We start from the raw sequence: 24,356 nt of genomic DNA on the forward strand, positions 1-24,356 counted from the left end.
TTCAAAGAGAATATGCAGTTTTTAACCAGAACATCATCGTATATAAACCCCACAACTCTAACTCATATCTAAGTACTCTTGATATTGTTTTTTTTTTCTTTTTTGCTTTTCTAAAGTATCACGATAATCCTCTCTTGCTTTAGGGTTATCAATCTAAGAAACTAGAGCTCAAGTTGAGTTCACCTAAAATTAAATTTGAATTACACTAATTCAGATTTAATTGAATCAAACTTGAATCTGGCTCATAGGTTCAAAATTGGTTGCAAACTAAGTTTGAAAACTCGATTAGTTTTAATTTGATAAGGCTTGAAAATAATATATGATATAATCTACATATATTACCATATAGAAGTTTTAATTGATTTTCTAAGTTAAATTGTTATGATAAAATATTCACAATATTTTATAATTAAATATCATTTATTTTATTAATTTAATTATTTGAATCAGCTAACTATTAATTCAAGCTTGAATAGAGATTAATTCAAACCGGTAACCATCTCCAAATAAGTTTCACTCGATTCCAGATTTTCTGGCAAATCAATTAGACAATCAAAATTAAGCTTCCATTGGATTTGCCTATATAATATATATAAAAAATAATTTTAATATTTAAGTTTTAAAATAATTTTGAATAAAAGTTCGACCAGAGTCCAGACTCTACTTTGCTAGATCTTTGTCCCAGCATCTTGAACGCAGCCACTACATCCATTCCCGCTACGCGTATACCCTCCTCGCACCTGAACTCCATCCTCCATTCCTTCCTTCCTCTCGACGCTTCTCTTTCATGCCGTTAATGGCGCTCGCGGGACCACCCCTCCCCCTCTCCGCCGCCAGCCCCTCCTCCCGCCTCCCCGCCCATCCCAACCTCCGGCGAACGGTCGCCGCCGCCACCGCCACCACCTCCACCTCGTCCACCACCGAAGACCATTCCAAGCCTCGTGAATTCCAGTATAGCAGAGCCGATCCCTCGGTGCGATGGCCCAACCTCAAGCTCGACCACTCGTTCCATACTCAATTCCCTTCCCCTTCTCCCCCCGTCCCGACCCCCAACCTCCCAAGCACAAATCCCCATTCCCCAAAAACCATGGAAGAAGAACCCCCCGAAACCCTAGGAGAAGAATCCACCGAAACCCTAGACAGAAAGCAGTTCCGGACCCGGTCCAAGAAGATGTCGAAGCTCGCCCTTCAGCGCGCCCGGGACTGGCGGCAGCGCGTCCAGCTCCTCACTGACCGGATCCTCGCACTTCCCCCCTCCGCCCTCGTCGCGGACGTCCTTGACCACCGCGGCGTCCAGATGACCCCCACTGACCTCGCCTTCGTCGTCAAGTGGGTCGGCCGCCATAGCTGGGCCCGCGCCCTCGAGGTGTTCGAGTGGCTCACCCTTCGTCGCCGCCACGCCCCCGGCCCCCGGCTCCTCGCCATCACCATCTCCGTCCTCGGCCGCGCCCATCAGGACGCCCTCGCCGAGGAGGTTTTCCACCTCTCCGACACCGGCGAGCCCTCCGTCCAGGTGTTCAATGCCATGATGGGCGTCTACGCCCGGACCGGGAGGTTCGCCGAGGTCCAGGAGCTGCTGAATACGATGCGCGACCGGGGGCTCGAGCCCGACCTCGTGAGCTTCAACACTCTCATCAATGCCAGGGCCAAGGCGGAATCTTTGCCCCCTGGCTCGGCCCTGGAGCTCCTCCAGGAGGTCCGGCAGTCCGGGCTCAGGCCTGACACCATTACCTACAACACCCTCATCAGCGCCTGCTCCCGTGGCGCCAAACTGGAGGAGGCGATGAGGGTTTTCGAGGACATGGAGGCTTCCCGTTGCCAGCCCGACCTCTGGACCTACAATGCCATGGTATCAGTGTACGGCCGGCGTGGGATGACTCGAGAGGTGGCGCGCCTATTCCGTGAATTGGGTGAGAAGGGCTTCTTGCCGGATGCAGTTACCTATAACTCTCTGCTGTTTGCTTATGCCAAGCAGGGGAATGTGGAAATGGTTGAGAGGGTTTGCAAGGAGTTGGTCGATGCAGGGTTTAAGAAGGATGAGATAACCTATAATATTATCATTCATATGTATGGGAAAAAGGGGAGGCTTGATTTAGCCCTCCAATTGTATGATGACATGAAGTCAAACGGTTGTGCTCCCGATGCTGTGACCTATACTGTGCTGATTGATTCGCTTGGAAAGGTTGATAGAATCACTGAAGCAGGGAAGGTGATGTTGGAGATGGTAGATGCTGGGGTGAGGCCCACTCTAAGGACTTTCAGCGCTCTTATTTGTGGGTATGCCAAGGCTGGGATGCGGGTCGAGGCAGAGCGGACATTTGATCATATGGTGCGGTCGGGCATCAAGCCAGATCGTCTAGCTTATTCAGTCATGTTGGATGTTTTTTTGAGGTCTAATGAGATTAGGAAGGCAATGGCGTCGTACCGGGCTATGATGCGTGATGGGTTTTGGCTGGACAATGGCCTGTATGAGGCCTTGCTTGGGGTTCTTGTACAAGCAAACAAGGATGAGGAAATTGAAGAAGTTATTAAGGACATGGAGGAGGTGTGTATGATGTGTCCACAAGTGATATTGGCACTTCTTGTCAAGGGTAAATGCTTTGTACATGGAGCTGAAGTGTTAAAGAGGGCTGTTTCGCAAGGCAAAGAGTTTGATCATGATATCTTGTTAGCTATTGTGGATGCCTATGTGGCATCGGAGAGGCAAACGGAAGCACTTGCTTTGCTTGAGTTTCTGAGGGAACATGCACCCAATGCCAATCATTTGATAACCGAGGCTTCCATAATGATGCTGTGTAAAAATCAGCAGATGGAAGCTGCTATTGAGGAGTATAACAACATGAGAATGCTAGGTTTTGGATCATTTGGCAGAAATTCTAGCCTGTTTGAATACTTGATCACATGCTGTGAAGAAGCTGGATTGCTCAGCAAAGCCTCTCAGTTGTTCTCTGATATGAAGTTTCTTGGCCTTGAACCTTCTCAGAAGATCTATGAGAGTATGGTTAATATATACTGTAAAATGAGATTCCCAGAGACAGCTTATCATTTGGTAGATCAGGCTGAAAAAGCTGGCATTTCATTCAGTGATCTTTCAACTTATATCATTCTGATTGAGACATTTGGAAAGCTAAAGCTCTGGCAGAAGGCTGAGAGCTTTGTCTGGAAACTCAGGCAGATTTCTGCTGTTGACAGGAAAATCTGGAATGCTCTTATATATGCATATGCTGAGAGTGGTCGCTATGAACAAGCAAGAGCAGTCTTTAATATGATGATGAAAAATGGTCCTTCACCATCTGTAGACTCTGTTAATGGTCTTATGCAAGCATTGATTGTTGATGGGAGGCTTGATGAGCTGTATGTTGTCGTTCAGGAGTTGCAAGATATGGATTTTAAGATAAGTAAAAGTACTGTTCTTACAATGCTCGATGCCTTTGTGAGAGCTGGAAACATCTTTGAGGTAAAGAAGATATATAATGGTATGAAGGCAGCTGGGTATTTGCCAACTTTGCATATGTACAGAAGCATGATTGGTTTGCTCTCCCGTGGAAAACGAGTCAGGGATGTTGAAATGATGGTTGCTGAGATGGAAGAGGCTGGATTCAAACCGGATCTTACCATCTTCAACTCACTCCTTAAGATGTACACAGCAATTGAGGATTTTAAGAAGACGTTAGAGACATATCAGAGTATTCAAGAAGCTGGCTTCAAAGCAGATGAGGTTACATATAATACCCTTATGGTGATGTATAGTAGAGATCGGAGACCTGAAGAAGGTTTTACTCTTTTGAATGAGATGAGAAAGCAGGGTTGCGAGCCCAAGCTAAATACTTACAAAAGCTTATTGGCTGCATGTGGTAAAGAACAGCTGTGGGAACAAGCTGAAGAACTTTTTGAAAGTATGCGGTCAAAGGGATATAGGTTGGATCGTTCCTTCTATCACATAATGATGAAGATATATAGGAATTCTGGTAACCATTCTAAAGCCGAACACTTGCTATCTTTAATGAAAAAGGATGGCATTGAGCCGACAATTGCTACAATGCACATGCTTATGGTTTCTTATGGCACTGCTGGGCAGCCTCAGGAGGCAGAAAATGTGCTTAATAACTTGAAAAGTTCTGGCCTGGATCTCAGTACATTGCCATACAGTTCTGTTATTGATGCCTATCTCAAAAATGGTGATTATAACTTGGGAATAATGAAGCTGTTGGAGATGAAGAGAGATGGCGTGGAACCGGACCATAGAATATGGACATGTTTTATTAGAGCTGCAAGTTTGTGTGAGAAAACCAATGAAGCAATGGTTCTCCTTAATTCACTAAGCGATACTGGGTTCGATCTTCCTATCCGGTAGGGTGGCCACCTTAGGAAGTTCTCCGAAAGAATGTGATTTTCTTCATCTGTTATTACTAAATTCAGCTCTCCTCTGATTGACATCAATAATCAACCATATGTTCTGCTTTTATAGGCTTCTGACTGAAAAAGCTGGGTCACTGGTCATGGAGGTTGACCATTTGCTCGAAGAACTAGGGCCCATGGAAGACAATGCTTCCTTTAACTTTGTCAATGCTTTGGAAGACCTCCTCTGGGCCTATGAACGTCGTGCCACTGCTTCGTGGATTTTCCAACTAGCAATCAAGAAAAGCATATATCGCCATGATGTGTTTCGGTATTTCATAATTTGTTATCTAAATTTTCACATAAATAATTTTTGTTTCAGTAATGATTTTTCAGTACATTCTTATGCGTTATTGTTTGTTTCATATGCCATTATTCTGTCAGGGTAGCATTAGGAAGTGAGATGACTGCTATGTTAGACTCTCATGCTACTTGAACATAAAGTCTTACAATAGTAACTGACTTGATTTTGGCTTATTGAAATAATATTTATTGCTTTCCAAATGACATCTTAATGGTAGAATGCTTGTCATAATAGTATATCTTTTCTATCTGGTGAACTTTGGCCCTCCATTATACTAAAAAAAATCTTTTAATGAAGTACTTTCTAGACAAAAAGAATGATAGGTTGTGATTTCAAAGTTTCAATATGTAAAAGTATATGACTTTGCAGTTTAACTTATCAGAATTTGTAATTTGTACTTTAGAAGTTTTGTAAAAAGACAACTTGTTCAGCAGAATTAAATTAATTGCTCAAAAAACAGAAAAAAAAATTATGTTCATATTTTGAAACCATCTAGATAGTCAAGACTAGAGGGGGAAAAAGGTTTCACTGGCACTTTTTGTCTTTTTTTATGTACTTGGTCAAATGGATGCATATTTCATTCATATCATGCCAGTATTTGGCATAGATAATCTTTTTGTTAGTCACTTTGAAATTAACCAGTGACGGCATGAACACAATACTTATAAATGTTGATGATTGGTATAACTGCTTTCTTCATTTGCAGGCAGTATTAGCTAATATTCATAGTGATGTTATATAAGATTATTTCTGCTACCCTCTAGTACTAGTTTGACTGGCTTGTTGTGCTTATTGCTCAAAATTGTGTTTCCTGTATTGCTGCTTTTCTAGATTAAAGATTTCTTATAGTTTCATGGTTGACATATTCCTTAAGTTTTATTGTTGTTATTATTGATGTTCATCTGTACTTCATTTGTACTTCATCTTTCTCTTGTTCTCATGTGTTCTTCTGTTTTAAAGCTCTTCTCCGATGATAACTGAAATATGTATACCATTTTAACCAAGAACAAGGACATTTTGACTAATGTAAAGATTTTAGGAAGGATGTGTAAAGCTAGCACCTGAAATAAATCACAGAGCTTATATGGTCAATTAAACATGCTGAAGAAGCATAAATAAGATGATGAACATGCCAGATGAATTAAAAAAGGTTCCTACTTGTGATAATCTAGGGTGATTCACATAATATATTGGTGGACTTATAATAAACTTGGACTTACAACAAAACTTGTTGATTATAAGTGAGATTGTATAAGCTAGGCTACTGCTATCAATAATTTAAGGTGATCCAGCAGCTTCATTACATTATAGTCTAGATGATGTTGTATCCTACAGAATGGTGTGTGTCTTCGTGCTAGTCATTTGATGGCCATATTGATGATATAGGGTTGCAGAAAAAGATTGGGGAGCTGATTTCCGAAAGTTGTCTGCTGGGGCTGCTCTTGTTGGACTTACGTTATGGCTTGACCACATGCAAGTAAGTATTTTCAAGCTTGATGGTAAGGTTTTGCATATTTTTTAGGCGTTCTTGCATGCAAACTCCATGTTTTCTTAGTCTTATTGTCTATTCATATTTATTACCTGATACCTCCATTTCTGGGGTGCATGAAAAATGCCATATCAATTAATCTTTTAAACCATGTTATATGTTTTAAACAAAATGTAAGACACTTTTGGTAAACTATGCTACCAAATGATAATCTCGCCTTCCTAGATTTCTTTTCTCCCTTTGGTCTTATTTTTCCTTGTTCCATTGCCACATCCTATACTTGCTCAATCCTATTTTTGCACATCTAACTATCAACTATGGATGTCTTTTTTGTTGGTGGTCATGATTTCTACTAACAATGGTAATTTTTTAAATGTCTTCTGCTAACTACTTCATACGTACTTACATACATATCTGTAGAGAGAGATTGAAATCTGGTCGATCAAATTTGAAGTCGAATTTGGTTAGGTAAAATTGGAAGATTGGGATCCAACACCAATGATTCGAGTCGTTAAATATGATCTACTACCTCTAACTACCTACAGAGAAAGAATCATGTGAATTCAATATCCTTAGCCATCAAAAATGGGTGTTAAATCATAACTATCTATTTTTGACCGCTTGATGCATAATCTAGAGATCTTCAAATCATATGATTTTTTGTTTGTAAGCAGTTTAGTGGCGGTATGATATATTCAATAGCTCGAATCATCGTTCGCCAAACTAACCCGAACCGAGCAATTCGTCCCATACCAAACAAAACTAACATCAAATCGAGACAGTTCGATGGGTTGGTTCGGTTTAGAAACCCCCTCACCCTGCGTTCGATTGAACCTTCAAGAGGGTGCTTACTCTCGCTTCTTGCTCGCTTGCTTGTTGCTCGTGCTCTCGTTTCTCTTCGACATTGACCAATGCCGACTGACATGGAGGTAAGCCCCATCTCTCTCTTCCACTCTCCTCCTCTCTCTCCCTCTCTCTCTTCTTCCTCTCCTTCTCCCTCTTTCCCCTCTATATGCCCCCTACCCCCGCCTCGTGCCCTTGCTCTCTCCCCCTACCTCCATCCCTCCCTCTGTCTTTTCCTCTCCATGAGCCTCCCTCCTTCTCTCACCTGCTCCCTCTCCCTCCCTCCCTCGCTCTCTTTTCCTCCCTCTCCTGCCTTGTCGCCCTCTCCATGAGCCTCCCTCCCTCTCCCCGTCTCCCGCCTCTTAGTTCGGTATGCCCTTGCTTGATATAATACTTATTGGCATCGTACTGAATCGGCCGCTACTTGATGCGAGCTCCGCTAGCGGTTTGGCAGACCTTGCCTCAAATCATCAATGTCAGACCCCATCTTCCAATTACATCTATTGGTGAGTGATTATTTACATGATACCTTTATATGTAAGTCTACTGTTGTAAATATTGATCAGGTCATATGCAAAAAATCCCATTATTCTACTTTAGCAACTCTTGTAGATGTACATGGGTTAAATAGTCATGTCTAACAACTTGGCTTGTGGAAAGACAAGGTATTATGGTGCTTCCTAAAATGAAATCTTTCTAAAAATATACTTTCTCGGAATAGTTAAATTCCTATGTAATTTTTTGTTGGGAAATACCTCTACTTGTCTTAAGTCAGTCAATGTTTTCGTACTTTACTAACAATTTTGATTGTGGAAGGACAAGATATTAAGGCGCTTCCTAAAACTCGCAAAATTTTTTAAAAACACTCCCCTCAAAAGTCAAAATAATTAAATCCTATACGTAATCAAGTAATAACTTATAATTTTATGTTGAGAAATACTGTTAGTTTTCTTAAGACAAACAATGCTTTTTGTACTTTGCTACTCTTTTTCATTTTCGATACTGATCAATTAAGGTAACAAAAGCTCTATAGGAACTGTTGTTTAAACAGCCGAGGTTATGGTTGAGGTATCTAGCTAAAATAGGACTTGTGAAATTTGTGGATCTCCACAGATATGCTCATGCCTTGGACACCTTTGATACCAATCACCAACCTACAATATCTTTAATCACAAGTTGCAACCTTCACGCAATGTTTGTCCCTCTATAAAGCTAGAAAGAGCAGCAAAAGATGGCTCACAGTGTAAAACTATGAAGTAAGCTGCCCCAACCCTTTTGATGATCATTTTTAATCTGTAGCCTGCAATTAGTCCGATTACAAAATGGTCTTATCATGCAAGTGAATTCCAAAAGGATGTGACTTAAACTGAAACTAGACCAGTCCAATCACCAAGATGCCTAGCCTTTGAGTTATTCACCAACAGGTTATACTCCTCTAATTCAAGGCAATGAAGTGTACCTGCCCACTCCACCTGTCATTTCACATGAATGGGTTGTACTCACCAAACTCAAAGTGGTGGAGTGTGATTACTCACTTCAGATGCCACACAAGAAGCAAGACAAGATTGGGTGTGGTTTGGTGGATTTTCATGAGTAATATCCAACAGCTTAGGGTAGTAGGCATAGCAAATACCAAGTGGTGTCAAAAAGAAAAAATCATTTTGGGAACTGGTACAAGATCAGCCCATTAGCAATAAGAATTTCACATTTCAAGCAACATGTTGGGTTACAAATTGGGTTCAGCTCTTGTTTGAGACAATAGGCATCAAATCCCAAATCAAGCTGACATGGTTCTCATCCATGAATTTCATGGTCATAAGCATCGAATTGGATTATAAGTCTCAATAATGAGGTCAAGCTCAAATGGCTGCTTAAGCTTCAAGTAGGCCAAGGTTCCTGCCATCGCCCAACAAGAGATCCAATGTCTCCATTTCAAGGTCAGAATATTTTCAGATTTCCAGCTTGTTCATGTGCAGGGGTAGGCTTATGAAACAAAGTGATCCAAATAAAATATGGTATTCTTCTCTTAAAATTTAATACAATTTTGACAGTGGTTAGCAGGATTTCCCCTTGGGGTAATCAAAATTAGGTGCTAGGTTTTCCTTAAGAGAACTGAAGATAATAAAAACTGTGCTCTCAAGATATTCACAGGACAGAACAAAACTTTTCTCGAAAGAGTAACAAGATGAAGAAGAAGGCAACAGAGTTTTATGGTGAAGCCAGCCATGGAGGTTATCTTACTCTTGGTTTCATCTTTTAGGATTTAGAAATTTCAGGTTAAAGAAAAAGGTTTCAGGGTTGGTGCTGGTTTTTGTTTTTGTTTTTCTTCTTCTCTCCATTCTGCATAGAAGGCAGGCAAATGGGTCCTTCTATATGGCCCTAAAGTAGTTTTCCATACCATCAAGCTTTGGTTACAAATGGCGTAGAAGCCAGACTGGTTTCTTGAACACTTGTCACAAGGTTGAGCTTCATTCAGCCAGGCCCACAAGATCAAAGACAGGCCTCAATTCTACCAGAACCATCCCCAACAGGGTCTGAACCAAACTGACCCAAAGCATGCTCAAACCAAACCTGAAGAGGACCTAACTTGCACCAGAACTGAACCCAAATTGCAGTCGGTTCCACAACAAGGAATAGCCTAAGTAGGTCCACACGGGATCAAGAAGAACAGACCTAAAATTTCCAGCAAAATCCCCATGGGGACAAGAACCCTAGGACCTCTTAAAAAACAAGCCTATACCAGTGGGGCACACAATTTTCTATGAATAACCATGCAACATACAACTGAAGAACACTTTATTTTCAAACATCACTGACTAAAATATTTTAGAAACCAGCATGTCTACCTTATCCCAACGGTGCATGTTAGTTGAAGAGGAAGTGTTTGAATGTAATGGTGATTTACTTGAAAAGAGAGTGGTTGGTGGTGCTTGTTAGCCCAATACACACCTAGTTTACAAACTGTACAGCATATTCAATTACAATACGCCATCTGCCTTTGTATCTCATGTGCAAGATATCAAGTGGTTTTATACACAATATCAAACAACCTTATATGCAAGCATATTTTAACACTCCCTCAAACACATGGTGCAGTATGGGTCATAAGTTTGTTCATCAGATATTTAAAGTCATGATGCTAGGGTTGTCTTGAAGTGCACTAGTTACTTAATGGATAGCATATTGGGGAGTGACCTGCTGTGAAGTTAGAAGTAACTATATGGTGATTGATATTGATGTGTTCTGTGTAGTTTTTTTTTCCCCCAAAGTACTCTAGACCACCATAACAACTTGATTTTTATGTATGATAGAGTACAGACACCAAAAGCAATGCCCTAAGGTTAGACACGAGGTAATAAAGTCAAGCTATCTTTAACACAAAACAGGTATTAATCAAAACTCGGTCTTGGACTTGGAAAGAGGTGCAATATCTTGCCTTTTCAATTCGAGGAGATAAGGGTGCCCCCAAGCAAGACACATGAGCTTGTAAAACATAAGTAGCATAGTCAGTGTGAGCAGACGAAATGTAAAAAGGGGAATGAGCATGCCTTGAAAGTTGAAAAAAATGTCTGAGAGTGATGCATTATAAATGATGCTTGGAGGCCATAAATATAATCACCATACGCATAGCATACCCAACGTAATGCCAAGATATGATCAAATATACGGTCTACCAACTGGGTAATGATTATGAGTTGGTCCTGGAAGTGCTTACCATTAGTGGAATGAAATTTTGGATAAAGTTCCTTTGATGTATCGTGCACATATCGATAGACAATTTTATTGAAAGATGATAACACCAACATCTTTTCTGATAGGAAGATATTGGAATCTGTTGCAATCTGTTTCAAATAATTCCAACTGTTTTACTCATGTTCCATTACCAGGGGATATGCTTACATATATTTGCTTTCCTACATTCCTTGTTGCAGGATGTGGTATCTGACCATACTATTTATGTTGCAACAGGATGCTTCACTGCACGGGTCTCCTGAGTCACCTAAGTCTGTTGTTCTAATTACAGGGACTGCTGAATACAACATGGTTTCCTTGAACAACACCCTGAAAGCATACCTTTGGGAGATGGGCTCGCCATTTTTACCATGTAAAACTCGTAGTGGGGTCCTTGTGGCAAAAGCTCACTCCCTTAGGATGTGGTTGAAGGACTCTTCTTTCTGCATGGACCTTGAGTTGAAAGATGCATTATCTCTTCCTGAGTCAAATTCAATGAAACTCACTGAGGGATATTTCATGAGAGCTGGTCTTGTTCCAGCCTTTAAGGACATACACGAGCGACTGGGGGAAGTGAGACCTAAGAAGTTTGCCAGGTTGGCTTTATTGCCAGGAGAGAAAAGAGACAAAGTCATCAAAGCTGATATAGAAGGTAGGGAGGAAAAGCTGCAGAAATTAAAGAAAAAGGGTGCTGTTAGAGCAAGGAAGCCAACAAGATTGCGCACAGGCAAATTTATGAGGCGGCAACATAAAGCAGGAAAAACTTCAAATTAGTTGAACATGTTTTACAGACAAGTTTCCTAGCTAAACGTCTCAGCTACCTGTGAGACTCAGCTCTGAAGCATTTGAGCTGATGATGACATGTTGGGCACTTTAGTGCCTCACAAGATTATGCTTGAATCACCGACCAACTGAAGCAAGAAAAAATTAACTAACAGATGGAAACTCATAACCATCATCTTAACCATCAAGCCTTATCCCAGCTATGTGGAATGGATCCTCATTCATGAAGAATTCTATTTCGGGCCACCTCCAATGCAAAATGTGGCACGATAGATATGTTTGACAAAAGCGACTATATGAGGGCCTTGGACTAATCATTTCATCAGATCGTCCCGACATTTTTCTTCGAGTTGTTGGAGCCGTCTTGACACATGGTAAGTAAACATTTTGTGTTCTATTAATCAGTAGCTTCTCTGGCTTCTGGATGTTTGGTTCCGATCTTGTTTATGATGGTGGGGAGATGACTGGGCCAGTGTACAGAACCGGAGGATCATATATATATATATATATGTATGTATGTATGTATATGTGTGTGTGCGTGTGTATATATGTATGTATGTATGTATGTATATGTGTGTGTGTGTGTGTGTATATATATATGTATGTATGTATGTATGTGTGTGTGTGTGTGTATATATATATATGTATGTATGTGTGTGTGTGTGTGTGTGTGTGTGTGTATGTATGTATGTATGTATGTGTGTGTGTGTGTGTGTGTGTATGTATGTATGTATGTATGTATGTATGTATGTATGTATGTATGTATCTATATATATGTGACTTTTCCATGAGTTTTTGAAAATAAGTTGTTAAGCCATGCTACAAAATTTCATCCAAAATATTTTTATACAAGTTGGTGCTTTTATCTGTAGCAAATTGCACCACTAATTGGAGTAGCATATTTTTATCAACATGCTTTTGTCATCTAAGATCTTGGTTTATATTTTAACCGAAGAATATGCACCTGGAATTTAGTTGTTTTTGGTCTGTATTTTGCAGTGCTTCACTTCACAAGATGTGAAAATGCGTTAAAGTTGCAGGCATGCTCACTCTTGGCCATGGAAGCTGATTTTGCTGGCTAGTCTAGTTTTTGGTTGCATGAATGGATTTTTTGGTGAGCAGGATGACTTCCTGCTGCACATGTTTTTCCCCCCTTTTCTTTCATGCTTAAGCCTAATATGCCATTCTGATCATGTCTTATCCCCTAAATCTTGCATTTGGAATGATATGACTGTAAATATTGTAATAGAATAGTTCATATGTTGATAGAGCTGTTGCTATGCTAAAAAACCTGTATGATTTTAAATATGGATGCCTATAATCTATACCCTGTTCTATTCTTGTCACCTGAAGTATTGGTATGTGCCAGTTCCTCTTCTTTTCTGTTTACCTCTGAATGGATGCATGTCTTATCAGATAGCAGCTATCACTAGCACATTGCAATTACATGATTACAGCAGTTTTTGTGGTGATACAAGATTGCTGACCACGTGATAGAGATCACAGCAGGGTTTGGCAACTGTTTACGTCACTGTGATGATTGATAGTTCTCAACATACTCAGCAGCTCAAGAAACAACTTGAACTTAGAAATTTTCTGCACAGGATGCACATATCTGCTTAGAAAGAAAATGAAGCATCGCCTTGACTCAACAATTCGTCCTTTCTGGTAGTAATGGCTTTTCTGCTTTATATTTTGTTTGTATTCCAATATATGCTCTCAATACTTTTGCACGCTATTACAGAGCATCCCTTTGATCGTCTTCTAGACAAATGTTTGGAGAAAAGTGATTACATGTCAGAGGTCAGAGCTCATAGTTCAAAGTGGCTGTGTTGTTGATAGTCATGGAGGAAGATCTGGTAAGTCTCATCTGAACATATGTTTGGGTCCTACATACAGATAACTGTTTGATTCAGAATTCTGGTTGGGACCAGATTTTAGTAATGGCTGATTGGGTCAGTCTTATCTGTCACATTGGGAACTAATGCAGGTACACCTGAAATCTATGCTAAACAAGTGGTTCCTGAACATCGACACCCAGAAGCCATCCACTGAATTCATGTAATTAGAACCATGCTCAGTGAAACAAGATAATCTCATCAATTACATGTGTTAGTGATACATTCAGTCTCCTCTGCTGCAAATTTAAGAACATATAATAATAGTACTGTTGTTTTTAGCCAGCTTTGTTTTTTCTCCCCCCAATCCTGAGCACTATTTTTCTTTTTTCCTTTTTCGGTGCACTGATTTTTCTTATATTTCTATTTTACAAGTTGCAGCTGTGTAGGTCTTCCTAGATCACCATAGCCGAAATGTGCTCTAGATGAGGTCTTCGCAAGGCAGCATGCTTTTACTTAAACCACACCCTCGAGCATGCCTTTCAGAGCTGAAGTACAATGCCTACCATTTGTCAAATGATAATGCTATTTTCGGTGGAAATGTTCACTCTCTGTGCATGCTTAAAGGTCGCCTTATTCTGCCTAGACCTTGAGTACATGAAGCCATTCCTGAAGCTACTCAATATATTTTACAGAAGTTCTGAGGCTCCAGCCTAAAGAAGCTTTAACCAACGAGAGATGCTCTGTTTTCACCTGAGATATGTTTCTTAGATATTGGTTTGGATCTTATAAGTCGTTTCTATTTCGAATTAGTTAACTATCTAGATGCAGGTTTGGACTTGATGTCTCTTGAGAAATGAGCTGCCAAAGATGTGGACATTATTATATACGCGTTTATCTACTATGGAGGCTGATTGCTTGAAGTGAAAGAAAACTGAATGTTAAAGAAGTGCTCTCTCTCTCTCTCTAACACACAAACACGCACAGACATGCATATTAATGTTGCCTTTTTCATTTGTTTTTGCACTAGTTGATTTGGGAACTCTACCTGCTTGGTATCGCAACGCATTCCAGGTTTTACTCCTGGCTACTAAAATGGTATCGCATTCCAGTGTCTCGCTAAGGATTTGAAGCGCTTTAAGAACCATGTTTGGCAATAGCAGAGAATTAGAATTGGTTTGACTGCGTCAAATTTTTAACAGCTGGAGATCTAATGCCACAGAAGACTTCCTGAATGGGTAACGACTGGCTAAAGGCCAATGCATTTTGGTGGATTGTCGTAAGTTTGAGCTTCAGGCCATGCAGCAGCTTCAGATTTCTTGATCCAGCCATTGTCTTAGCTTCTTGGGATCATGATGTCTTTGGTGAGGCCACTTAACAATTATGAGATGAGACCAGACTAGCTGCCTCCAATTTTAATGATGTGGGGAACTTGTCGGATCGTGGGGTTTTTGTTAGATTATGGGGTTTCAGTGGAAGGGGTATATATAGGCCCATAATATGAGCGGATATGATGCAGACTTACTCCATCATGGTATGATGTCAGTGAAATGGAGAGTACTGCCTCAACGAAGTAAATGGAAGCTGTGGACCTTGCGTAGATCCAAAGTTCCATACACTCACCAAGGTTTTTAAATCTTGATATATCAGTTATCTTTGTGAGTGGCCAAGACCAAGATCAACCAAGATTTCAGTTTATCTCAGCTGACGATGGTAACTTGGAAGTTTGGAGAGAATCAAGATTTTTCGAGATCTCGGTCAATATTTTCATATCCTGGTATTGACATCTTGACCTATATAAGAAAATCCAAGATTAGGAACCATATTTAAACATTAATTTCAAATATTATTAATTTAAAAAATATTTAAGGAAATAAAAAAGATTGAAAAGTATCGACCAGTATAAATGTCTCAGATTTTTATCAATTTTTATCAGCTAACATAATAAGGTTGAGATTTTCACATATATCATATTGGTAGGTGCCCAACACTGATACAAACCAAGATCTCATGCCAAGATAAAAACCTCGATCTTCACAGGCAACAACGTCTTCTAATACTTCTGGATAGGGAAAGTAGCAAGCTTATTGACCAAAAAATAGAAATACTAGTACAGTGTAGGAGTGCTAAGTTAACCATGTAGAAAATTCACTTTTCCATCCCCCGGAGAAACTATCATCTCGCTTATCAGAAGCTTACTTTGCATAGTTGATCATAACCTCTCCTGTTGTATAGAATTGACCTGGCTCTAAACAATGTGAGAATCCAAGCATTGTTGTTCCAAAAGTTCTCACTAATCTCATAGTCCCGTCCACTGCCACTGCCAGTTTGTGTTCTATGGACAGATCACAAAATGACCTCATGCACCCTGGCTCCAGCAATATTTATTTTCGGGTTTTCAAAGAACCTGGAATTCTCCTTAGCAATCATCAAATTTTGACCTACGATCTGTAGAATCCATGTAGTCTTCTGGATGTCTCTCCTCGATAGGAAGAGGCATCTCTCCTTTTTAAGCATCATGATGGTGTAGTTGAACATGTAAGCCTCTGCTAAGCAAGAAACACTTAAAAAATCACCAATTTTCAGTATTGTCAATAATTTGGGCTAATTCACACTGCTCTTACTTTGATCTCAAAGAACATTCTATTATGCTTTTTGAAGACAAGCCAAAGAGGCTAGTGGTGACATTCTTTTCTAACCAGCCTTGAGCAGGCCACTGAAGATTGTATGTTCTTGGACTGTGGAGACTCCTGTTTTTCCACTACCTTTGTAGACCCTCTGTTTAATAGAAGTTTCTACCAATGCCCTCATATTATATGAACCAGCATTTCAATTTCAACTGGTTTTCAGCAATTACCAATTTTTAGGACTAATCCAGAAGCCACTAAAGCCACCCAAACCCATGCAGAACTGACCATGTATCAGCTTCATTCGAATCATAAGTGGAAAAAATGTCATAATGCTTAATGAAGTGCTAAGATTGCTACACTGCCTTTGTCTTATAAATTTGGGTCTTGGAGTTTCATGGAACAGAGTTAGATGATTGATTAACAATGAAAGGGATGATTCCTTCAATTTTTTATATTGTGGTGTGATGCTGCAATGAAAGTGTGAGAGGTGAGACCTTCGAAACCCTACATGTGATTCCTAGGTCCTTGAGTTAATCTGGTATCATCCTTCCTCTTCCATTTACTCTCCCTTCTCTCCTTTTAATTCTCTTTCTACTCACAAATCTACCTTTCTTCTAATTCTTCATCAAAAACACCCTTTTACTTTCCAAATATTTTTAATATCATATATATTTCTCAGATTTTTTTCCAAGAAATTCCAGCAATCATTTGATTTTATTTTTTTTAAATTGCATAAATCCTTAAAAGTTCAATGTAGAGCCAATAATCCTAAACCCTAGGTTATATATTAGCCAAGCATTACCTATTTTCTTCAAAAACATTATCTAGTTAATTCAGTTCTGTTGAAAATTCAGGTTTTAATTCCAGCAATATATAGATTTCAACCCTATCCTAAACCCTAATAAGGTCTCTTCCTTTGACTACCCTACATTAGTTTGGTATCACAGCTTTTGGTATGAAAAAATGTTATATCACGGTCCAATTCATGGAGCATACCCGATTATCAACTTAGGAGTATATCCTTAATGAAGATTTTACAGGAGAACATGAACCACATAAGTTTGTAGATATGATCACAGTGCTAGAAGATTACTTCCACTGATATGATGTCTGACCAGATGCGAGTACGCTTCATTAAGACAAACTAAAAGGCCGAGCTTACATATGGTGGAGAGGCATAACAGATCAGATGATTCATTGAGGCCGAACCCCATCATCGATTGGGATGAGATGAAGAAGCTACTTAAGGAGATGCATCTGCTGCCGCACAACAAAAAGCTCTTTACCTTTCAGAATGGCAATAGATATGCACAAACTATTTCCAAGAAGGTTCCAAGAGAAGAAGTCTATGAAAGAGGAAGAAGTTTCCCAATGCTAGTAGGCCCAATGAAGGAAAAATGTTCGCTATGCAATGGAAAGCTTGAAGAAAAAGCAACGCATGCAAAGGAATCAAGCATCTTATATTTTGGGTGTTATCATACATGTATTACAGTGAAGATTATGTCGATTAAAAGCCACAAGTGCATTTGAAGCAGATTGGTTTATGATGCGTCAAGTCTGCTTGGGTGACTATGGAAGTAAAAGAAGAGGTGGAGTTTCCCAAAGAATTGAATATATGCAACATGCTAAAGGCTTTTTGGACGAAAATTTGGTCACAGAAGAAGCTTCACAAGATGCACAGAGTATTGAAGAATCTAATGAAATACATTTGATGAAGCTATGAGTGTCAAAGATTTTGCGATGATACTAGAAGGAAAGGAGATGAAATCTACTGCTGATCCATTGGTAGAAGAAGGCTGTTTGGATGCTGAGTGTCATCAAGGAGAAGTCAAAGAACTTGGGCATGTTGATCCTCAAGATAGTCTGAAATTTAAAAGACAAGTTTGTGCACAGGATACACCAAAGTTTGAAGAATACTAAAACCGAGGTCAGACTTGGTGAAGCATTACCTATTTTCTGCAAAAAAAATATTACCTTTTAATAAAGTTCTATTGAAAAATCTGGTCTTAACCTGAAATTCTGGCAATATATAGATTTCAGCTTTATCAAAAACCCTAATAAGATCTCTTCCCTTGACTGTGCTACATCAAGTATGAAGCACCATTCATCCTTCAGTACCACTAAAGTATCATAACCAGTAACTAGTGCCCGAAACTTTTCTTTTTGAAGTTTAACTTGGGTCCAATAAGTGTCCCTTGAGCATATCTTAGATTATATTAGATCCTAATTTTGGGGGATTTTAATTTGATCTAAAGAAGTAAGACGAAGAAATTTCTTTCTCAATTTAAATAGTCCTAGTTTACTTCTAGCACAACTCATGAAGAGTCTATAATGGCCTCTTAAAGCTAGATGAAGAATAAGTATATGTGGCTTGTTTTGAAAAGGCCAGGTTCCACCCTCTTCTCTATCTTTCCTCCATCCTTACCCTCTTTGTGCTTGCTAAATTATTGCATTGAATTTTCTGTGTCCCACATTAAATTTATGCACATAAACTTCTATATTTTCTGAATTTTGCTTTCAATCCAACACCAAAACCATCCTGATTGCCATGAAACCTTATATTAAAATTCCTAGTATACCTACATATTTCCTAATTAGCAAGCCAGGTTTAGCTGAATTATCATTTAATCATAAAAATCGAAACTTCCCTCTGCTGCCCCTATTTCTGATAACTGAAAAGCAAGCTAGTTAATTGTTCATTGGACCTTAAATGCATATGTAGGTCATCCCTGTTGGTCCTGCATTATAGTCCCATAGCTATAGTAATATCTTGGTAGCATAATGTCATGTATAGCCTATCCATTTAGATAGCAGAATAAATCCTCACATGCACAAGGTGGCCAATCTGCTACCAAATTAGCATGGAAGACATAAAAAACTTAAAGAATCATATGAACGAGACGTATGTCAATAACCTATAGTTGATGCATCAAAACTTTTGACGTGCATAGATGCTGTTGCTTAAGCATGATAATGACGTGCAGAATTCAACAGGAACTAGCTATAAGAATTCTGATCATCTGAAGCATAACCAACATAAAATGGCATTCTTAATTTTAGTATGTTGACATATATGAAGCAACATGATGAGCTTACAGAGGGTAAATTTTTTTTTATAAAAGCACATCATGAGGCTTGTTTTCCGCATATTGTGGCTTACTAATTCCTCCCCATTTCATTTTTTTTCCAAGTCAGGAAAAAAATGGAACCATATAATTCTGCCCATCCATGAAATTTCTTGTTCAGCCTGAAGTGTCAACAGCCAAAGAAACTGCTGGATCATGCCGAAGAGGTATGAAATACAAGTATAGAGACAAGTTTCTACTGCTCATTAACCAGGCATATCATTGGGAAAAAAAAAATCATAAAGCTGAGGTAGAAAATTGCTATGACTTATTATTTTCCAAACGAAAACTCACATCAACAAACTAGACTTAATATGAACATGCTAAACAAAGACTAGATCATGTCAAGAATCAAAAACAAATTTGCGTACAGAGGGAAACTAAACAGGTGCAGGCCCTTAAGTATTTGACAGCCCCAGCAAGATCTTCATTTCACAAAGAAATATTATGCAGGATTGTAGATCTCTCCATCAGCTACAATAAGAGCCTGTAAAATTTGAAGCTCTACTCAACTAATAGCAGGCACCTGCAAACTTCCCCCTAAAAATTTAAAGAATATCAGCTAAAACACCCGTGGGTCTATACCTCTTTAAAGCATCACCTTCTTCAATGTGATCTTCTCCTGTTGAGTGGAGAAGGCGTGCATCCTTCAAAGAAATCAGACAAGGCCGCCTCTAAATCCTCGACTGAATACTTGATATACATCTCAGGGTGCCTGTCATTCTCTAAATGATGCCGGAACCGACCAAGGAAGGACCGGTAGGCCGGGAACAGCCTCTCTGATATCGAAATTCTTAGCTCCTCTCTCAGCTGGGTGTCCGGCACGAGCCATGCAGCCTGAGTCCTGTGGACCTCATCAAACGCTGCATTGAAAGCCCTGAACCTCTCCCTCAGCGTCGATTTCGAAACCCCGGAAGAGAAGCTCCCACTCACATGAACCCCCTCATCTCTCAGGTAGTACAGGATCCCCACCCAGGTCGCCCTCTGATAGCTAGTCGCTGACTGCCGGAACTTCGCCGTCAGCTTCCTCAAGTAGCCATCCCCGATCAGCTCCCGGAGCTCCGGCGAGCCCTTCGCCTTTTGGACAATATAGTGCACGTTGTTCATCAGAAAGAGATGGGAGAGGGAACTATCTTTGTAGAGATTGGCCTTGTTCTCGAGATTGTCCTGAAGTATAACAATGATCCAGATCAAGTGGAACGCCAGTGGTGACTTATTCTCCGGCTCCGGGAAGTCGACCTCCGGGCCACCAGCGTCCGGATCGTCGCCGGAGAACCGCGAGCTCACCGAGGGCTTCGTGAGGATGAGCTCGACAAGAGTTTGCTTGTAATCGGAGATGAGGCTGATGTAGTTCATCACATAGCGAGTCAACGGGTGGATGGTGCCGCCGGGGACCGGGATCTTGGAGGGATCCCGGAGGACGGCGTTCTCCAACTCGGAAAGGATCCCCCGGACGGCCTCCGCGAGACGGGAGAGGATCTCGGCGGCCTGGGTGTAGATGGACTCGCAGGACTTGGAGCAGAACACGGCGGCGATGTCGGGGAGGAGGTCAGAGATGGCGTCGTGGAGGTCGAGAATCTTGAAGAGCTTCTCGGGAGATCGGCGGCTGATGCTGATGGCCTCGGCGAAGCCGAAGAGCTGAATCGCCGCGCCCTTGACAGCCTCGGTGAAGGGGGCGTCGTCGCCGCCGGGGACGCCACCGAGGTCGTCGAAGACGCACTCGCAGAGGCGGCGCTCGCTGGCGAAGACGATCCGGACGCAGGCCCGGGCGGCGCGGATCCACCGCCGGATCTTGGCTTCGAGTGCGTCCCACCCGAGGCGCTGGACGTCGCCTATGCTGAGCTTCTCCACGCCCAGCTGCCGGAAACACAGGTCCACCGCCGCCTTCCGGGCAGAGCTGTACACCTGGACGCACTCCCGGCCGTATCCGGCGGCGATCATCCGCTCCGCGATGCTCCGCAGATCCGCGATTGCGTCCTCCGGCAGAAGATCGATTTCCCGGATGCTTCTTGTCGACCGGCAACTGCTGCTCTTCCTCCTGTGACCCAGGCTGCTCCCCTCCGATCCCGACGCCAGGAGGCTACCCTCATCACAGCCTTCAGAGTCGGAGAGATCGCCAGCCCGATCCTCCTCCACGGACATCGAGCTCGACATCGACAGCGAGCTCAGATCGACGAGCGACTCGATCTCGAACTCGTTGACTCTCGAAACCACTATATTCTGGAACTCTTCCTCCAGCCGGGCCATCGCGATCTTGATCCCGTTCTCCGCCGCCGACGACGACGACGAAGACGACCGGCGGGGGCTGCCGACGTCGATGGGTTTCTTGATGAAGCGGCAGATCTCGTCGACGGCGCGGAGGAAGCGCTCGGCGTCGGAGCGGTCCCCGCCGTCAAAGATCCGCGCGGTCGTGGAGGCCAAGTCCCACCGCATGATCTCCCGCTCCGCCTCCTCCAGATTCCCATCCGCCGCCGGCGACGGCATGGCGCCTCCGGAGCGGTCCATCATAGAAGGGATAGGATTTCTTGACGGCAGTGATTCGTCTGAGAAGAGAGAGATTGGAAGGTCTCGAGGGGCGGCTGTGGACTCTCTTGTCTTGATCCCCTTTTCTCTCTTCCTGGGCAGCGAGAGAGAGGTGAGACGTGGGAGGGTGACGCTTTGAATTTTGACTCACAGAGGGGGAGAATATTCCGGTGGCGGCGTTTCATATCCATTCGAAGACTAACGATCGGACGGTGGCGTGATGGCACGTTTAAATAGGCATTATGACTTGGTTCCCGTGTGAGATTGATATGGGAATGGGCACCCGTGTGGAGTTGCTCCACCGGATTTATCGGATAATCCGACTCCGACCAAAGGGGAATTCGGACAGGGGCCCACATGAGGACGGGCGGCGGAAACGCCTTCACTTCAAAATAACGGCCCGTCGCGACGATTTCAGACCGCCAGCTAAAAAATAACGGTGCCGTTTGATATTTTCACTCTACTTTTAAATTAAAATCCTAATTCAGCGCAGAAAAAATTATTTTCGTTGATCGAAGGTCGAGGGGAGAGACGGCGGATGAGCGATCAAATGAAGGGTCGGTCGTTTCCAGCCGTCGGATGGATGGGAGCGTTTTGGAAAGTAAGGGGATCTCGAAAGATTTCCGTACAAGCGGGACCGAAATCAGTGATGCGTGGGCCCGGATCGTACGCAGGGCCAGGAGGCGAGGTTGGGTTTGTTTCGATGGGTGTGGCTCGGGCTTAGCTGGTCGGGCCCACCGCTTTCGGGGAGGGAGCTCCGTCGCTTGTTTGTCAACCAGTGGGGTCCACCTTTAAAGGATTCTTCCCTCTCTCATATTGGCTTTTGTTAATCATAGGGGACTCCATAATGTGACCCCTCTGTCGACCATAATGTGTTCTTCTTTTATTCCTTGTTTTTTTAAGAAAGATACCTTTTAAGGTGACACAGTTGTTGCAGCACAAATGCATCCTTGGTTACACAACCAGGTCGAATGACATGGGCTTATTGGCCATACAAGTAATATGGACTAAATTAGATTTCCTAATATATTTGCATTGCAAGTTTGTGGAAATACTATTTTGTTGGATTGTCTAAGATGGGGAAACACATTGTATGTAAACAAACACATTTAGAAACTTATTTATATGATAATAAATTTATGAGGAAACAAATAGTTAATAGGAGATTTCTTTATAATGTTTCAAAAGCTGCTTTGTAAGCTTTTTGTTAGCATTTACTATCTTAGATGGCCTACTTAACGAAAAATTATTGATTGGACTGGATCGACTGCTGAGCTGATGCCTAAAACAACTAGAAGGCAATATAACCAAAAAGGAATAAAGAAGAAAGAGCAGGGAAAAGAGAAGCCAGGAATGTGTTGCTTTCTAGTTGAGCTAGCCCACTAGCTCAACGGTGGATTTGATCCAACTAATAATTTGGCCTACTTAACCATCATTTCGTTGCCTCAATTTAGCGCCAGTGATACATCCAAATGTCATTAATTTAGAGCACTACCAAACATATCTAAATATGGGACTAATTCATAAGATAGATGAAATGGCATTGAGGTTTTTTATTAGTATTCAATGGGAGGGCAAATCGCATACAGTCATAGTTGAAGGAAATTCCTAGAATCAAGGCATTTGATAGATTTCTAATAGTTGTTTTGCTCTAGCTTGGATGCAATTCTTTAAGGCATCTGGTTTAAAAAATGAAGGGTCATGATGAGAATATTTAAAAGTACTAGGCACAATTAAAAATATTTAAAAGAATCAAGTTTTCAATTTTTCCTTATTCCATCCTTCTCTACTATTAAAAAGAGGACCTCATCATTTTCTCTAGACAATCAAAATCTATTATGTACCCATTTTCCAGAATTGGACCTTAGAGGATCTAATACTGCTTCCATGGGTCCATTAAAGGCCATTTTTAGTTCAAAAGGTTTCATGCACTCTTTATATATATATATATATAAAAGTTGAACAAGTTTTTGTCCCCTTTCTTGTCTTTATTTTGGGTGAGGGGTTTGGATTGCTTAGAGACTTGCTTGGGTAATTGGTAATCCTCTGTTCAACACCTAGATACCAAGTATTTCTTCAAGTAAAGCCACCAAATAAATGGAAGCATGTTTTTTTTTTTCCATATATGTGCAGCCACTTGCTTAATTTTTCAGAACTAAACTTATTTCTCAGACTTTATGATTTGACCTCTTGTATTTGGTCATCAATGTAGCCCATAACCGTAATACCCGTAATAACTGGAACCATAACCATAATAACTGTAACCAAAACCATAATAACTGTAACCATAACCATAAACCATAATCCAAAACAATGGCTGTTGAACAATATAGTAATTTCAAGAACATCCAGAAAAAGGAAATTTGAACTATGACCAACGAATGATCAAACTTCTACGGTTTGAAATTTGAACTGAGGAAATCCTTCCCATCCATTCAGTGTTCTGTAATAAAAAAAATAAAATTAAAAAAAAATGTTGAAAACCAGTGCGATGGAAGAGACTAGCCAAAAAAAAAAAAAAAAACCCTTTATAGAAAGATCAGTCACACCTTATCTCTATTCTCTCTCTATGACCCCAAAAAAGACCTGTTCATCGTGAGAAATTATACCCTAATTTAGCTGTCAGCAGTGCACCATAGAAACAATCCAAGATTAGGTGAGCAGGTCCTATAGGGTTCAAGTTGGTTTAAG

General features: G+C 41.1%; 2 protein-coding genes across 6 annotated transcripts; one reads left to right on the forward strand and one right to left on the reverse strand.

The window, feature by feature from the left end:
* The first annotated feature begins 682 nt into the window (after positions 1 to 682).
* Positions 683 to 14,336, forward strand: EMB1270 (Pentatricopeptide repeat (PPR) superfamily protein). Of its 4 annotated transcripts, none has more exons than XM_088714363.1 (8): positions 683 to 4,350; positions 4,469 to 4,669; positions 6,089 to 6,179; positions 11,004 to 11,923; positions 12,966 to 13,217; positions 13,294 to 13,408; positions 13,540 to 13,660; positions 13,829 to 14,336. In XM_088714363.1, the coding sequence occupies exons 1-4, from the start codon at positions 788 to 790 to the stop codon at positions 11,538 to 11,540; spliced, it is 4,392 nt and encodes a 1,463-aa protein (XP_088570489.1). In that variant the 5' UTR covers positions 683 to 787; the 3' UTR covers positions 11,541 to 11,923; positions 12,966 to 13,217; positions 13,294 to 13,408; positions 13,540 to 13,660; positions 13,829 to 14,336. The 4 variants fall into 4 exon arrangements, with proteins under 4 accessions (XP_088570489.1, XP_088570490.1, XP_088570488.1 ...); XM_088714364.1 differs by having other exon boundaries at positions 13,540 to 13,610; positions 13,823 to 14,336; XM_088714362.1 differs by having other exon boundaries at positions 13,540 to 13,610.
* Positions 14,337 to 15,912: 1,576 nt separating this feature from the next.
* Positions 15,913 to 21,868, reverse strand: LOC103703301 (exocyst complex component EXO70B1-like). Of its 2 annotated transcripts, none has more exons than XM_088714366.2 (2): positions 19,728 to 21,799; positions 15,913 to 15,933 (listed from the first exon to the last, which is right to left on the reverse strand). In XM_088714366.2, exon 1 carries the CDS (start codon positions 21,648 to 21,650, stop codon positions 19,749 to 19,751), a length of 1,902 nt encoding a protein of 633 aa, XP_088570492.1. In that variant the 5' UTR covers positions 21,651 to 21,799; the 3' UTR covers positions 15,913 to 15,933; positions 19,728 to 19,748. The 2 variants fall into 2 exon arrangements, with proteins under 2 accessions (XP_088570492.1, XP_017697330.3); XM_017841841.4 differs by lacking the exon at positions 15,913 to 15,933 and adding an exon at positions 19,389 to 19,629 and having other exon boundaries at positions 19,728 to 21,868.
* Between the last annotated feature and the right edge of the window lie 2,488 nt (positions 21,869 to 24,356).

Source organism: Phoenix dactylifera, chromosome 18 (genome assembly GCF_051530095.1).
Source record: "Phoenix dactylifera cultivar Ajwa chromosome 18, Ajwa_hap1_PhDact_Kaust_v1.1, whole genome shotgun sequence".
Classification (NCBI taxonomy): domain Eukaryota; kingdom Viridiplantae; phylum Streptophyta; class Magnoliopsida; order Arecales; family Arecaceae; genus Phoenix; species Phoenix dactylifera.